The sequence below is a fragment of the Sebastes fasciatus genome, chromosome 21 (genome assembly GCF_043250625.1).
Source record: "Sebastes fasciatus isolate fSebFas1 chromosome 21, fSebFas1.pri, whole genome shotgun sequence".
Classification (NCBI taxonomy): domain Eukaryota; kingdom Metazoa; phylum Chordata; class Actinopteri; order Perciformes; family Sebastidae; genus Sebastes; species Sebastes fasciatus.
The window spans coordinates 13,712,924-13,729,761 of NC_133815.1; the positions used below are offsets into that span (position 1 = coordinate 13,712,924).

Consider the following 16,838-nt stretch of genomic DNA (forward strand, 5'->3'; position numbering starts at 1 on the left):
TGAAGACTGTAAAAGGAGTGACAGCCTCACATCCACGAGTGAACAAAGACCTGAGCTTTAATAGGTCTGTCTTGTTTCTGATTAGCGGGAGGGAAGTAACAGACACAACGTGTTTCATTAGAGGTTGTCACCAGAAAGCCTGGCATCAGATTAGCTTTAGTGTTAATTACACCAATTGAAAAGCGGAGGCTGAACGTTCAGCAGTCACTTCTGGCAGCGAGTCAGGGCTGTGCCGGAGGATGTAAGCAGCCCATAGGCTACAGCAGACAGATGGTGATGTAGGAGCTGCGCAGTGCGAGCGTCAAATCCCTACAACAACCGGTGTTATAAACATGAATGTTGTTTTTAACAAGGTAAAATGGGAGACACTGTTAACTCAGTTTGTTGAGGTGCAAATTATATAGTGCTGCAGGTTACCTTTAGACCCTTTTTTTTGGATTGGCGGTTATAATTTCTCTGTTAAAGCTGTAGAGGGTAGAAATGGAGCAAATATATGATTTAAAAAAGTTATTTTTATAAAACGGTCACTATATCCTGACAGTAGTGCATGAGACAGGTAATCTGAAAAAAAAATCATGTGTCTCTGTGTCCTCCGGTGTCCTCTGGTGCTCCTAATGGCATCTGCAAGATTTCACAGACCGGAGGAAAACAACCAATCAGAGCCGAGCTGGAGCCTTGCCTTCTCTGAGCAGCTGTCAATCACTCGCAATCAAACGGTCAAACTAGGCAGCGCTGATCAAATATGAATATATTATTCTGTTACTGTAATGCCTATTTTTTGCATAAAATGTTTTCAGAAACATTTTTTAGTGTACTGTTTAGCTGTAAAATGAGAAAGTCCAGTAGTCTAATCTAGCTGCATAGTTTGACTTTTTGATCGGGGTTCACGAGTGATTGACAGCTGCCTCCGTTGCATGAACAGCCAATAGGAACGCTCTCTCTCTCTCTGAAATGACCTGTGATTGGCCAAAGTCTCCCGTCACAGGCTACATTTTTTAAAGCCTGAAAACAGAGCCATGAGGAGGTGCAGAAGTGTAGTTTTCTCTCAGAACACTTGAATTACAATATGCTAAAAGGTTATTATGGATTTTTTGCCCAATGATGCCAAAAACGTTTCTGCAGGTTTAATGGATACAAACTTCATTAGTACCAAACATTATTAACAGCAGTGATTAGTCATGATGCTATTGCACTTCATATTCCACCTACATGCAGTATATTGGCATCGATCACTGCAGACTGGTCTACATCGCCTCAAAGCACGGCCTTGTGAATAAAACAGCGATTTTATATGAAATCCAAAATGTATTCACTTTTTGAATTTCATATAATAAATAAATATTTTGTACGTTTGAGGGGAAACACTTCAACGTAGAATATGAAACAATTATCTTCCTTTAAAAAAGAAACAAAAAAAACTGTTTCGCTCTAGTTATAGTGTACGGCGTGGCCTCTGTGTGCTGCTCTCCTCTTATCCCACGTTGATTGTTCATCTAAAGACTTCAATATGATTCACTTTTTGGAGGTGTTTTGGGTCGTAACTGTCGAAAAAAAAGGATGGACTCCAGTGATCCACTTCTTCATTTCCACCATTATCAATTTTATCCATCTGGAGAGTGCTTGTGTGTCTATGTGTGCATGTGTTTGGGGGTGGAGTATTGTGCATGTTTTGTGGGTGTATGGATATGTGCATCTGTTTGTGTGTGTGCATGACATTTTTCCAATTTGTCCTCCTCCCACCGTCCACCTCTCATAGACCCGTGCCCCGGGAACAGCAGTTAACTTTACTTTAAGCGGGAGGCCATTGCAGGATAATTAACGCCACGGCGGTGGTGTGTATTGATGTCCACAACCGGGGCAAAGGACGCCGGGATCCCTCCGAGATGATGAGAACCCAAAAGGAATGGTGTGTCACCCGATAAAGATTTACTATTTGCATCAGGCGGCTTAGTTTCGATTAGAGCTCCACACAGAACCTGGGCTTTTCCTGCGAGAGCCTTTATAAAAGTGTCAGCAGTGCAGGGCAAGTTACTTGTAATCAATTACTCATTACAGATTACTCTTTGTCAAGTAATTACATTACTTTACTAAATGCTCAAAAGTAAAGGTAATTACTTTAATTACTCAGCCCAGCTTCGTGTAAGGCGCCTTTAAACCGCTGCAAATCCGCCACACGCACACGTCCCATCGTCTAGGGCTGTGCAATTCATCAAATTTCAATTACAATTTTGGCTTCCAACGATTATGAAAACAAAATAATCAGCATGAAAATATTATTGTGCTGTATTTCCCTTTTCGCAATGACTTGTGTGTCTTATAAATCCAGCACACCCCTTTCCTTTACAGCGGTGAGCTTTTGCCCCGTTTGGCGGGTCAGGGACGGTGTGGGAGAAAAAAAGAAAACAAGACATTATGGTTTAACAAGAACAACAGCAACAACGGTTCGCCCCTGTGACTGACAACATGAGCACCCCATCCTCAACTATAATCTAGGCTAACTAACTGTATGTCGGCAAAGCTAACAAAGGACATAATATATAAAAAAAGAAAACTTTTGAGCTGTAGAGAGGCACATTTCTCTAATTCTAGTAGAGACCATCCACCTCCTGCACTTGTGCTAAGCTACCGCATCCCACAGCAGCAGTCTGTCCTTTCGAACGCAGAACAGAAATTGATTTCAACACTTCATTAAACTCTATGTCAAGGCCTTTACACACCAGGAGCGTGACGAATAAACAATACGAATATGCGAAATACTCGCCTGCAAATATTATATATCTATTGTGAAAGGTAAGAATGGAAGGAGTAGATCTGATCTGTGCTGCAGTTGTCAAGGTTATAAGGAGTAATAAACTTTGCCTTCCTCTTTTAGACTAGGGAGCCTCCGTGTTGTTGTTTCATGAATATAGACGCAACTCAACCCATTCCGCACAACTTGATTTGTTGATGCCTTTATTCACGATGCAAAAGTTCAGAAAATTAACCTTGTTCCGGAAAAAAATTACGTTGCCTTTTCCCCGCGTAATATTAGCTTTCTGTGATTGACATGTGTATAATTGCACAAAGGCCTTAAGACAGCAAACAAGTCAATACCCCAAAGTGTCGAAGAAATTAATATTACTGGGATTTGTAACAGATTAAGTACCGAACATCTTAAGCAATCAGGTGTCGACTTTGTACTCTCCCTACAGACAACACTGTCCTCCTTTTTGTTCTGAAACAGACGCATGAACTTTGAAAGACTGTTTTGCTCTCTGTGTTGATGTCGCTCCCCCGCTGCTCAATAAAATGCCCCCTCTGCCATGTTGTCTGAGATCTTCTTCATCTCCTCCTGCTCAGCCAGAATGTCACCATGTTTGCAGCTCGGAGCATCAAAGCTATCAGATGTACCTGACATTTGACGAATTGGATTGTATTCTGAGATGCGGCGCATGTTATTGACAAACACCCTGAAGCACAGATATGGAGAATTAATCCCCCCCCCCCCGTCAATGTAGAGAATAAATCGATGTTTGAGATAGGTTCGAAACTTTCTCTTTTTCTTTGTGTCTGATGTCTCTCATATTAAGATCTCTATCCGTCTTTATTATGAGAGATACATTATGAATATACGATTTAACCAAGCAATTACAATGAGCTTTTATATAACATACTGACTTGTTTCGTATCAGTGATCGTAGCTTAATGATAACGATGACTTAATTACTTAAGATCTGTAGTGATTTAAAGACCTCTCTTGTCTTGTACGCCCAGTGATTAGTCTCGTAGCGTTTGTAGTCAATTTTCCTTTTTATCACATTTCACATGCCTGAATGAAAAACCAACTACATTTGATCATTTGCATAACGTGTATTTTGAAACGTCCTGGAAGCAAAACTCTACAGGCAATTTATAAAACACAGCTTTCCCTTTTTCTGCCCATTATAAGACTCTTCTCTTTACTCAATGTTACTGTATGTGTTGTATGCATTAATAGACAATTAATATTACTCGGTGGCTTACACAAGGCAGTGGGTTTTCGTATATTCTCCATCTAGCATACTGCCCTGATCACATTATGTGTTTCACTATAGATTGCTCAAAGAGACCTCTGCAGAATTATTGTTCGGAGCGTGTGCTCTTTTGGAACGTGCTGATTGCTTGGCTCCTGGTATTGCTGCAGCGTTGTCGGGGGATGCTTGTTCGGAGCGGGCCGATTGCTGCACCTGATTCGACTGTTATCAGGCCATTTCTATAAGCACCATAGATGTGGGTCATAAGGGCCTATTATTCCTACTATGTTATAAAAGTGAAAGCGAAATGTAAAAGCAACGCGTTCTAACACACTGTAAAACTGCATGAAACGTTACGTTTTGAACACAAACAAAAAGGCTTCTTTAGGTTTAGGCAACAAAACACTTGGTTAGGTTTGCGGGAAAAAAATTGTCCCCTCCATCGCCCTGACCTCCATCCCATTGGAGTTTCACGCTGTCATATGTATAGATGATAGATTGATCCACATCTATGGTGCTAATAGCGACTGATAACGGCTATTTAATGGCCTGACAACAGTCTATTCGGCTGTCCCATTGCTTGGCCCCCAGAAGTTCTGCTTGCAGCATTCTTGAGAACCACTCATCGCGCGTTGACTCCAGGGAAGTGAAGAAGAGTTTGGTTGTAACGTCAGTATATCCAGCATCCAGCAGCAAAAGTGAACAGCAGTCAATGAGCCGTGGCATGTAAAGGCCCGCTGCGGACCACATGCTCGACTCAGTTGGCAGAGCCCTGAAGCCCCGCTGCTGCACAAAGCGCCATTCACTGGTTTATTCAACGTTTATTAATATTGAACGTGTCAAAATTTCACCAACTTCGACACTGCACGTCCTTGTGTCCCCGGCAATACACCCACCAAATGTGAAGTGGGTTGGATAAACGGTTTGCGAGATATGCAAAGGACACACATGCACACATGCAGACACACAGAGATTCCTTGCTTTATAGTTAGATTAAAAAATCTTTGACAGCTGGAGTTCACCCTCACACTGTTGCCAGGGTAGAAACCAACTACCTGTCCATCATTAGTCAGCCTCCAACTAAAAACTTCTCAGTTATTAGTCACTCTGTCTGCTGCCATAGGCCAGCCCAGCGCAAAAAAACGACAATTTAAATGATGATTCCTGTGAAGCCATATGTCTACGAAACAGATATGCCTGCCTGATTTAATCAATATCTCTACATAATGAGTTGAAAGTTCAGTCACGCTAGTTTTGTAGTGCAGCAGTAGTGAATATCAAGCTTAAAAAGGGCTTTGCAATCGTGCATTCATTCCAGTTTTTTTCTTCCATTTGCATCTCACAGAGACAGAAGCAGACACACTAAGGGAAAAGAAAGCACTGGAAGGATGAAAGACATTTCTGTAAGGCTGCGAGTTTGTAATTTTGCCTTGCTTGTGTCGGTGAGTGATGGCTTCATCTTTTTTCCCTGGGAGAAACGGTGGAGTGTCAGCAGCTTGATGTGTTTCACTTCAGCTGATGTGGTATCAAGGCCAGGGCCTTCTCATGGGCGACAGATTAGTTTCTCCTGCACGGATGTCATGAGCAGACACTGAGTAGACACAGGACAGTGCTGAGGGACGCCTCTGACGGATGACAACCATTCCAGCATCCTTATTGTCTTTCTGTTTCTCTGTCCCGCTCTCTCTCCCTGCAGTCAGTGTTGCAGACTTCTCTCTGTTTATCAAGGAAGAAACAGAACTAAGTTGAGCTAATAAGTGAACTCACAGTTGAGTTATACAACACATGTCTGGTCCCTGAGGTATGTGTTTCAATAAGGAGAGATTCATTATGTATAAATATTTATTGAGAAAGAGACTTTGGTGATGAAGTTAGAAGATAGGACACAATTCCCCTGGAGTCTAGACGCTGGTGACGGCGGAGGTGGAGTGAAGCCAGTAGGCGGAAAATGGAAGCTTTCAGTTGAATCTTGCAAAAAGGGAGATGTTGGCAGGTTGCGTAATAGTAAGTCTGCAAGAAAGAATCACAGGCTTATAAGAAAAAAAGAAAACATCCTCCTTGTCGAACCTCTGCCAACTCTTCATTAATAGGGGTGTAAGAAAATATATAAAATATCGAGTATATGGATAATATGATTTGTGACCAAAGCCCGACATCTGAACTGCACCCATAGCAACGGTCTGTTACACATAGCAACGGTCTGTTATACATAGCAATGGTCTGTTACACATAGCAAACGGTCTGTTATACATAGCAACGGTCTGTTATACAGAAATTACAGACCGCAGAATGCCATGATTGGCCAGTCGATTTAAAAATTTGCAATATAACCTTGCTAACAGTATCGCAATATATCGGGATATATTGAATCGTAACCCCTGTATCATTATACGTATTGTATTGCCAGATTCTTGCCAATACAGTCATATTCATTAATAGTGGGTATGTGTAAGGATGTGGCTTTATTTTGAAAAACAATGTACACAATAATCATACAATATGTGCGTTTGCACTTTGATTATATTGCAATAAATGAAATACAGTAGGTCAAATTAGTTCAGTCTTTCTCTTCCATTCTGTCTCTCCTGCCCAATCGCTCGTCCCCATCCAGTCTCTACGATGTTGAATGGCTTAATTGTGATATTTCTGCATTTCTAATAATAGAGTAGCTTTTACTATTAACAGGATCTCTCCCTATATGGTCTCACTCGGTCTGTTATGCTTCAGTTAAGTACGTAACCCACGCCCGCTCCCAGATCACTGTCAGATGGAGTTCACAACCTTATTGCAATTATCCTCCAAATTTGCAGGGTACCATTGGAGTGCCGATGACACAATCCCGGTTTCACATTTGCCCTCAACGTGGCCCTCGTAGAGTGGCACAGATTTTGGTGACAGAGAGTCAACAAATTAGCAAACGAGCGTAGGCGAGAATCGACTTTGTTGGCAGGAAGCCACTCGTTGCTCAACGTGCCTGCATGAGATTATCACTCTGAGTTCTTAAAAACATCAAGCGTTGACAGATCAACAACACCCAAGAAATGTTTCTTGTCTCACACATTCTGACTTAGTCATGAGCTTGTCTTCGCCTGTCTTCTCTGACATTGGATCACTTTACGCTTTGTTGCGTTTTTTTGACCAATCAGACTGGATGCTGCCTCAGAGCGGAGAGCAGTAGTGGTGTGGTACTTAGAATTGCCAAGGAGAAGGAAAGGACTGTTTCTTTGATGGAAGCAAGTTTCCTTTAATAGAAAAAAAGAAATCGATCCTATGTGTGCTGTTTGTGCTGATATCAGGTTGTTGGAGTTGCTTCATTCTTTTGAAAGCACCTACAATACAATAACTACAAATGCACAATTGAAGCCCACCACCACAGCCAGCAGTAGCAGGTATTTTGTTACCTGAAGACAATCTGGTCTTGAATTTCCCCTCTTGATATTTGCTTTTTTCTGCTGTGTTCACTTTAACAGCGACAGCCAATTCATACTGAGGAATTGCACAGAGAAATATGTGTTCTTGACCAAAAAAAATGGGTGTAAATGGGTTTTACATTACAACAATTTTCTTAAACATACCGTAACACTTTAGGCTGATTCCCACCTTCCAACCGGTTTCTGGTTTCAGTTCATTTATTTTCACTTTAGTGAAAAAATCAGCCCGTGGCGACTTGAAACCTGCATGTGGAAGGTGATCCGTCACAGTAAGCATTTAGTTGCCTTCATTTTCTTGTCAACGTTGTTTTATTATTTGTCACAGTTTGGAGCAGTGGGGACCGTTTTCAATGCTCTCCTTGGTGGCGCATTCAAGGGCAAATTGTCAGTCAGGAGCCGAAAATTATATCACGCGATGCTGAATTACATTGTCAGGAAATCAAACTCAGCAGATGTGAAAACAATAACGTGAGATTGGATGTTTTGTGGCATTGAAAGGTTGCTGTTTGGCAGCTGAATGAAACTTTGGATGTCGTACGGTGGCATTGATGGAAACAGTACGTGAGTTGGAGAACTGGAGTTTAACCTGCTGCAAATCCTTTTGAACAGTAAACCCTGCAAACTCCACACAGTAACTCAGCTACTTCATGCTAGTAGTAGATATAATATTGTGCTTTCAGTCCTGGAAGCTCAAACATTACAGACAGACGGCGAATAAAACCCCCTTCAGTCCAATAAATCTCTGCAATCAAACCTGTACGTGGGGAATAATGTTTCAGCAGAGGACACCGCGGTCTGAAGGTGTAGGTCGGGTCTTTAATCCTCCTTTTAAAAAACGTGTCACACTCACAAGCCTCACCTCGAGTGACTTAATGAAACATCACATAACCTTCAGTTACTCCCTGTTCTCATATGAGGTTTGCATGTGCGTTTCTCTATATGTACACTGATCCCTCTGCAGTGTTGGGGGTTTAATTGCAACCTTACAAACTTTTAATTAGCTCTTCCAAGAGAATATCCCTCTGGAGAGTTTCTGGGTCGACCATCGCTTGGCAGACCTCAGGTCAGCCCAGGGAGCACTGTCATATATTGTGCAACTGTAAGCGAGCAGAAACCAGGGCACGACGTATGCAAAAATCAGCCATACATTTTTTAAGTTATAAATATGGAGTGTATATGTACAAACACACATATTCGCAGCTGATCTGATGGGGCGAGGGAGGAGGGAGGAAGAGTAATGGGGAGTAAATGTGCAGTTTTGAATCTAGGACAGGCTGGAAGAAGCACTTTTTCTCTCTCGGTGTGGTCCAGCGCTACTCTGATGATAAAACTTTGTTCACACATCTCTTCGCCGCTGAAGGTTAGCGATTTTTCCACCTCTCCGTCTCTCACATCTGTCTGTGTTAAAGCGGAGTTGTCTCTCCGGTTTGCAGATGTCATCTCGTCTCCATCTCTGCCTCTCTCTTTCTAACTTCCTTCTTTCTCACTGTTTGAGTGCCTTTACAGTTGCCTATAGTGTACATTAGATTGCACAGCGTTGCGTATCGGTGTGGCCTCACAGAGTCCCTCTTTTTCCCACACACCATACGTCTATATTCACACACAGAAGTTCATACGTTTGTTTACAGTCTATTTTGCCTTTGAGCAGGGTGTGAGGTTGAGTGAGGCATGAGAGGGAGGAGGGAACTATTTTCATGTCCTAGTTTCTTTGCAGCGGGGACTATTGGATGTTGCGCTGTGTGTCCTTCTTAGGTTTGGCTCGGCCCAGCTCGTCTGGAGAGCGAGGATTAATTCTCTCCGGCTGTGTGTGGTTTCTTGTGCAGATCGATAGATCCAGAGTCGCTGCCTGTTTGAGAGGGAGGGCGCCACGCTGTTTGTTTTTGGCGACGGGAGGGCAGTCCCTGTGAAGTAGCATTAACAGCACACCAGTGGCCAAAGCTTGAGCAAGCAAAGTGGGCAAAAGTGTTTGTACCTGTATTGGTGTGTGCATGGAAGTGTGTGTGTGTCTTGCAATGTGTATGTTTGCATGTATGAGAGGGATGATTATGAAGCGCTCCATAGAGCAGAGCAGCAGTCCAGTCTCTACAGAGGGCTTGATAAAGACTGCAGGTCAAAGTGGCAGAGAGGGGACTGTCCGTGCCACTGCCTCTGCTCAGAATCAATAAAGAGCGGCAGCCTCGACGGGCTTGTCAACGCTCACGGCAGCTTGATGCCGAGGTGAGCCGGCCTGTGCACCACCAAGGTCGGCCGTAGTTATGAAGAGGTCGAGGATTTGGGCTAGGTAAACACTCTGTCCTCTCCCTGAGAATACAAAGCAGCCACGCCACGCTAACTGTCAGTGAAAAGAGCACGCTGACAAAACAACGAGGCCAGGTTGGAGGACAGAGATGGGTGTGGGGGGGGAGCGAGACAAAAAGCGAGAGAAGGTTAATGGGAAAGATAGACAGCGAGGAAGAGAAGGATAAAGGGAGGCTGTCAGCATAATAGATGAGATAGTGATATAACAAGAAAATAAATCCAGAGATTATAGAAGCAGATAAAATGGAAGGTTGCTGTGGCGTGGTCGAGACTCAGGATCCAGTTGTGATTGTGCCGTCTGTCTCAACAACACAATATCCCGTCTTTCCTTTAAAGGCAAAGAGATACAGACAGAAAGAGACAGAGTGCAGAAGCAGACACCAAATGAAGACTTCCACTGCTATCTGAAAAAAGTAGATAACAGTCCAGTTTGTTGAATGAGTGAACCATCAGAGGAGTGCTTGGGCAGTGACTGTAATTTCATCGGAGGTGATTATCATTCACTCGCACAGATGAGTTCACTCGTTTCATTCAAAAAGGCCAGAAGCTTTCTTTCTCTCTCTCTCTCTCTCTCTCTCTCTCTCTCTCTCTCTCTCTCTCTCTCTCTCTCTCTCTCTCTCTCCTCCGCTCATTCTGCTCATTTCCACAACGCGCTGATTAATGCATGCAGTAATTATAGTTTAATAGAAATGACGGTTTCATATTTCATTAGGAATCCTCTATTCGACTCATTCCAGACGAGTGTACACAGATTAGTCAGCTGATGTTGTTTGATGAGGGGGAGCGTTCGTGTGTTGACAGGACACACTCTGCTCTCTCTGAATCCGTCTTTAGAAACTGACAAGAGGTCCGTGAAGGATTTGATGATGGATTACATCTGCACAGCTGATTTCTGACACCATCACTGTTGTATCTGTCTATCTGTATATGTACTGGATTTATCTATCTTCTCCTCCATTCTCATTCAGTAGTACTACTAGTTAGGACAATGGCAAGAATCTTGCGATACGATACTTATCATGATACAGGGGTTACTATTCAATATATTGCGATATATAGCGATACAGTAAGTAAGGATATATGTTGCAGTTTTTTTAATCTAATTTTAGGAAAACTGTCATAGTATAAAGAGCACACCACCATATGCATAACATCTGAGTAAAAACAGTTTACTTGTTTATGCAATTAGAACAGTGGGATCTCCATATGCATTTATCACAGTCCCTCTATTATCCAACATCATAGCACCACTTTGAGAGGACACATACACTGACAGGGCGCATATCTTTGCCAATGAAATAAAGTATTGACTAAATTATTCTTTGCAAGTAAACTATTAATTAAAAATGGATCATAAAATATAATATCACGATATTCAATATTTTGGATATTTTCTTACATCACTTCTGCTAGTAATTTATTTATTTATTTGAAATAAAAGAAATAGAGTAGAATACAATTACTTTTTATTTTTTATATTTGAAAAAGTAAGACTACACAAAGAAGACTAAGAGTGCCAACATCAGCATGCTAACATGCTCATAGTGACAATGCTAATATATTGATGTTTAGCATGTACAATGTTTACCATGTTCACCATCATGCCAACATTTGCTACTTACTGTAGCCTAAACACAAAGTACAGTTTTGGTTAATGGGAATGGCATGGTATTTGGTCATAAACCAAAGAATTGGACAAATTGTAACTTTGACTTGATGATGGCACTTGATGAAAAGTTAAGGTTATTACAGTTAATCCTGAGGGAATCCATCCAATAGTTGTTGAGAGAGTTGACTCAAAACCACAAATGTGAATCTCATGGTGGCGCTAGAGGAAAGTCGTTAGGCTTCATCCTCTTGGGGAGAACTGAATGTCGGTGCAAAATTCAATTCAATTCAATCCATCCAATAGTTTCTGAAATATTTCAGTCTGGATCAAAGTAAGTAAGTAAGTAAGTAAAGCTTTATTTATATAGCACCTTTTAAAACACACCGTTACAAAGTGCTTCACACACAAATGAAACATCAAACAATGATGAAAACAAGGAAAAATTTCAATATGAAACAGAGAAACAATGAGAAACAGATCAAACAAAAACAGACAAACACACATGTGTATGAGGCCTATAGAAAGGCTTGCCTATAAAGATGGGTTTTTAGAAGCCGCTTCAAACAGTCCAGAGATTCAGCAGCTCTAATAGATTGGGGGAGGTGATTCCAGAGAGTTGGGGCTAAAGCAGAAAAGGCCCGATCACCTTTTGTTTTGCAGTTTGAGCAGGGGATGGATAAAAGGCCGAGATTAGAGGATCGAAGTGTTCGACAGGTCAAATATGGAACTAAGAGATCAGAAATGTAACTGGGGGCGAGGTCATGCAGTGCCTTATATGTAATAAGCAAGATCTTAAAGTTGATTCTGAATTTTACAGGGAACGAAGTGGTGGACAGACCGACCGATCACCAAAGCCATGCCACTACCATGACTACTAAAAATATGATTGAATAAATGATTTTTCCTTTGTGTTTCTATCTGCCTAAGACATCGGTATGACTTCAAATATGATTTAGTAAACAGGCAGAACTTCAGATTGACAGAGCCTTTGAGCCTCGACACTCTATGCACATGGTGTTCCACCGGTTGATTTTTAATTAAATCTGTTGAATCGCTTTACAGCACAAAACAACTTCACAACAACACAAAACACGCCGTGGGCTCTGCTCTTTTAGCACAAATCAAGTTAAAGCTTTTGGAGTATCTCTAAAAGCTTTAGAGTAACTGTTATCAAAGCTGCTATTGACTCTCTGCCCTGTTCTCGCTCTTCAAAACGAATGTACACACAGAGATGCCAGGAATGGAGGATCATCCGCTACTATAGGGAATAGTTTTATAGGAAATGTTGTCTTAATGCAGAGAAAAGCTGGCACAGGTGTGACATCCAGTAGAAGTCATTTTTTTATGTTGCCCCCACTCTATTCCCAACAGGAGAGGTGCTTCGCCTCGGGAGGATCTCAGGCCACACGGTGAACGGTGGCTGGTCGTCCTGGAGCTCCTGGTCCCAGTGCAGCAGAGACTGCAGCCGGGGGATCCGCAGCCGGAAGAGGACCTGCAGTAGCCCAGAACCCAAGCACGGAGGTCAGACCTGCCTGGGGCCGCCACAGGAGTATCAGGAGTGTAACATCACCCCTTGTCCAGGTAGGAAATGCACACACATATACATGTTACGAACCAGTTTTAGTTGCAAAGACACATACTGTACACAAACCAAACAGAGGACAAGACCAGAAGTCAATTACATAGCCAGCTCTCACAGATAAATACACACCACACCATACGCAAGCTATGTTTATCCTTGATTAATGGATAAAGAATTACAGTGACACCATGACTTCAAAACATCAGGAACAAACAAAAGAAATCAGATGTAGATAAGAGGTATGACGAAGACCCCAATTTACACCAGGAATCGAAGAGACAATCCCTGCGGCGATCCAGTATGTAATTACATTGCAGGGTAATTATGCTGCCAGCTATGGGAGGGCCTTATTCTGTTGTGAAAAGCTCTGAGACAATGCATTTTCAACACTCCTCCAGCGGAAGACTGAGAGAGGAAGCTTTCTAATTAAAAGAATACTCTGTCTGACGAGGGAAGTAAGCTGTCTAAATGGAAATCCAGTGCTTAGTTTGGCATAAAGTGCACCTGGTATCCAGCATGGGTGCCGAGCAGACAAGCAGGAATGTTGTCTCAGATGATTATTAATCAAGCCCCCTGGAGTAGGGCTTCGGTATCTCACTATAAACCCTAGATCTGTGCGTCATCGTCAGCAGCCGCGATCTGTCTTCATAACTGCTGCCACACCGTAACCAAGCAAGAGAGCACGCGGCCATCGATACTATTTTTACACCCTGTTAATTCATCCCGTGAAAGTGTGCGCCATTCGGCTCCCAACAGCTTGAGCACTAACAGGGTAAAGCTGTTATCAGCTGCGAGCTCAGATGAAGACTTTGGATCTGAGAGCATCGCAATTGCTTTGTTCAGGAAGGCTCTGCCTGGTATGGTTGCCACTAATGTTCCCCTTGAGTAAAATGTCGAGTGAATGTGCTTTGATTTTCCTGCCCTGCATCGCTATGCTAATACATGTAGTACACCTATTCTGGGATGTTGACTGTAATAATACCATAGTTACAGTATGTTGATGAACAACTCCGCACTCCTGTCCCCCAAAGGAACCGACTTAACCCAGCCTGAGTCGTAATGAATACTAATGCGTACTCAATTAGCACCCCTCTGGAAGTGAGATATTATTTTGAGGCATGCTGAGTAGACCAATTGTAATCCTCCTATGGATAATCCAGTGCTGTTTAAGCATGTGAAAGAGAAGGAGAGAGAAGGTGTTATGCCTACCATCCATCTGGTTTGGAAACAAATGAATCCGTGTTTTTTCTTGCGTCTGCGCCCGAGATGAGACGATCCGTCATCACGGGCCAGGAATCGACTTATGTGTCGCTTTGTGATAGAGAAATTACACCGAGATGACAAAAAGCGTCGGCAACTTCAATTACCTGCACTGTGCTGCCAGCCATCATCAGGTCTTTAAAAGCAATTCTCAAGTGGTGCCGAAAAGGTAATATCTCTCTGCCACAATGAAGTAAGGTTTTATCGACAGGATTGGCAAAGGATATTTCCTGCTGTTGTGATTCATGGCCAAAGATTGCCCCCCATTTTATTGCCCTTTCTTTTCCTAATTCCTCCCACATCTCCTTCTCTTCTTCTTTTCATCTATTTATATGTCTTCTTTTGTGTGCTGGTGCCGTCGTGAATTTTCACACGGTTGCCACTTGGCACCACATCAAGGGAGGAACAACAACGGTGGATTGTGATGCTTCATTTATCTTTATTAATCAGAGGAGAGATCGGGGTTTGGGAGGGGGTCAGGCGTTTGCTGTAACAGCTGGATGAAGAACACTTCCTGTCACTTCAAAACAGTCTCTCAAGCAAGCAAACACACACACACACACACACATCTCTAAATTGCTTCATATTTCTGCGTCACGCATCGCTGTTTGAAATGGCTTGGAATGACTTCCAATCACTTGATGTTCAGAGGAAATTGTCTTTTCAAATGACCTGGAACCTAAATCCTAGAAAACATGAAAGCACACATTTTAGCGGAATATTCTCCTAGAAAACAAGAAACTGATGGCTATTTCCTGCATCAATAACAGAAGAAAAATGTTTACACAAATATAATCATACAGTTTTTTTAGCATTATGATAAACAATATGTTACTGATATCCTCGGTTTAGTGGACGGCAGCTGGTCATGCTGGTCTTCATGGTCCAAGTGCTCTGTGACGTGCGGAGGGGGACACTACATGAGGACGCGCACCTGCAACAACCCCCCGCCAGCTTACGGAGGGGACATCTGCCTGGGCCTGCACACTGAGGAGGCGCTGTGCAACACACAATCCTGTCCAGGTACACACACACCTCAGTGATAAGCAGCTTAGGGCTCTGACTGGGCCACCAATCCATCACACCTTCATTGCTTATTTTCTTTAGTTTCATGCATGACTAAAATGCAGCTGAGGGCGCAAACATACTGGACAGGCTGTGAGATATACTGTCATTGACATTCCCAGAGAGCTGGTCCAGCTGGTCCGAGTGGTCCCACTGCGACTCCAACGGCGCCCAGATGCGTGTGCGTCACTGTGATGTCCTGTTCCCCACTGGAAACCAGTGCACGGGAAACAACAGCGAGAACAGGCCATGCTCCCCTGACTCCAATTTTATACCAGGTAATATCACACACACACACACACACACATATACAGCCGTCTCTTCAGGAATATCTTGGGCACTCGTGCATGACTTAACACACAACTTTGAGCGCACACACACATTCATTCTGCACCACCCACCACCATATGCCCACAGCGGCAATTCAGTTCATTTCCGAGAATCCTGCGATAATGAAATACGTTAGCGATCCCTCTAAGGGACTCGTCTGAGGTCGAAGGTCAGGTTCAGCGACAGGGCAGCACTTTCGAGGGCGGTTGGGATTAGTGTCTTGCTCAAGGACTCCCGAGAGCGGCAGGTGATTACACGGGGGCGTGAACCCGGGTGCTACACTTAAGGGCAGTCTCCCTACATATTCCAACAACCCCGCTGCTATATTAGTTTCATTATGAGTCTAGGAGTCTTGTCGGGCCATGCAAAAAGCACTTACACCAGCAGTTTTACTTTTTTTTAATGTCGGAAGGAAAGAGAGAAATGGCCCCTGTGTGCTTTTTTTCTATACGTGGTCATTCAAGCATTTTTATTTTTTTCTTTACTATTTTCTAGCATCCGTGTTTAAGTGATAATTTGCCCTTTAATAATGCAACCTTGTTCCTAATGAGTAACTGCAGTGTTAAGTGGACAGTGTGTCCTAAAGCTTTTCTGTTGTTTGTTAACAAGCAGTAACTGTATAAGACACTTTTTTATAGAACTGGTGAGACAAGATGAGATCAAGTTTATTGATTCCGCCCACTGAAAATGACCGTTCTCTAACCCCCTTACTTTTTCAAGCTGTCCGTTTTTACTAGAGACATTCAATCAGCAATAACTAATAAGAGATCCACTTGTATTTTTCAAAACTGACAGTTGCTGCTTATTTGATGGTGATGAGGAATATAAAACTCCTATACAGAGGATGATCCTCTGCATGCAAAGCGCACCTTTTTGACCCGTGGCGCACATGAAAGCTGCCTTTTTGATGTAACTATTTGAAGATATAATAAATCTGGCAAGGGAAGGCTGGAATAAAAAAAAGACTTATGAAGTCAGAAAAAAATTAATAAAAGACCCTCCTCTGCCCTGCTCTCCCAAAAAAAAGTCAGACTACCCAGCCTTCAGCAAAAATAAAAATCTAAAACTAAATCTAAAAGCTCTTTGAATGCCAAGAATGGCTCTTACTTCAGCCTGTGGCGTGTCTGGTTACGGCTGCTAAGCTACAATTACTCAATCACTGTCCGGGGGAGGGGTGTAGCGAATAGTCAGTTAAACAGTTTTTCAAATGAACTCTTTCTCAAAGACTGAACGTTCAGAAAGTCCTTCTAAAACATAAATATACACACATA

At 42.6% G+C, this 16,838-nt stretch overlaps 1 protein-coding gene across 3 annotated transcripts in view; it reads left to right on the forward strand.

Moving 5' to 3' along the window:
- The window catches only part of sema5a (sema domain, seven thrombospondin repeats (type 1 and type 1-like), transmembrane domain (TM) and short cytoplasmic domain, (semaphorin) 5A), a 136,684-nt gene that overhangs the window by 107,484 nt on the left and 12,362 nt on the right, over positions 1 to 16,838 (forward strand). For all 3 annotated transcript variants that reach the window (XR_012592250.1, XM_074622604.1, XM_074622603.1), the window contains exons 17-19: positions 12,702 to 12,911; positions 15,025 to 15,195; positions 15,360 to 15,515. Coding sequence is in view for 2 of the 3 variants with exons in the window: in XM_074622604.1 (XP_074478705.1) it covers positions 12,702 to 12,911; positions 15,025 to 15,195; positions 15,360 to 15,515 (537 nt within the window). In the remaining variant the exon portion in view is untranslated. The remainder of the gene's footprint in view (positions 1 to 12,701; positions 12,912 to 15,024; positions 15,196 to 15,359; positions 15,516 to 16,838) is intronic.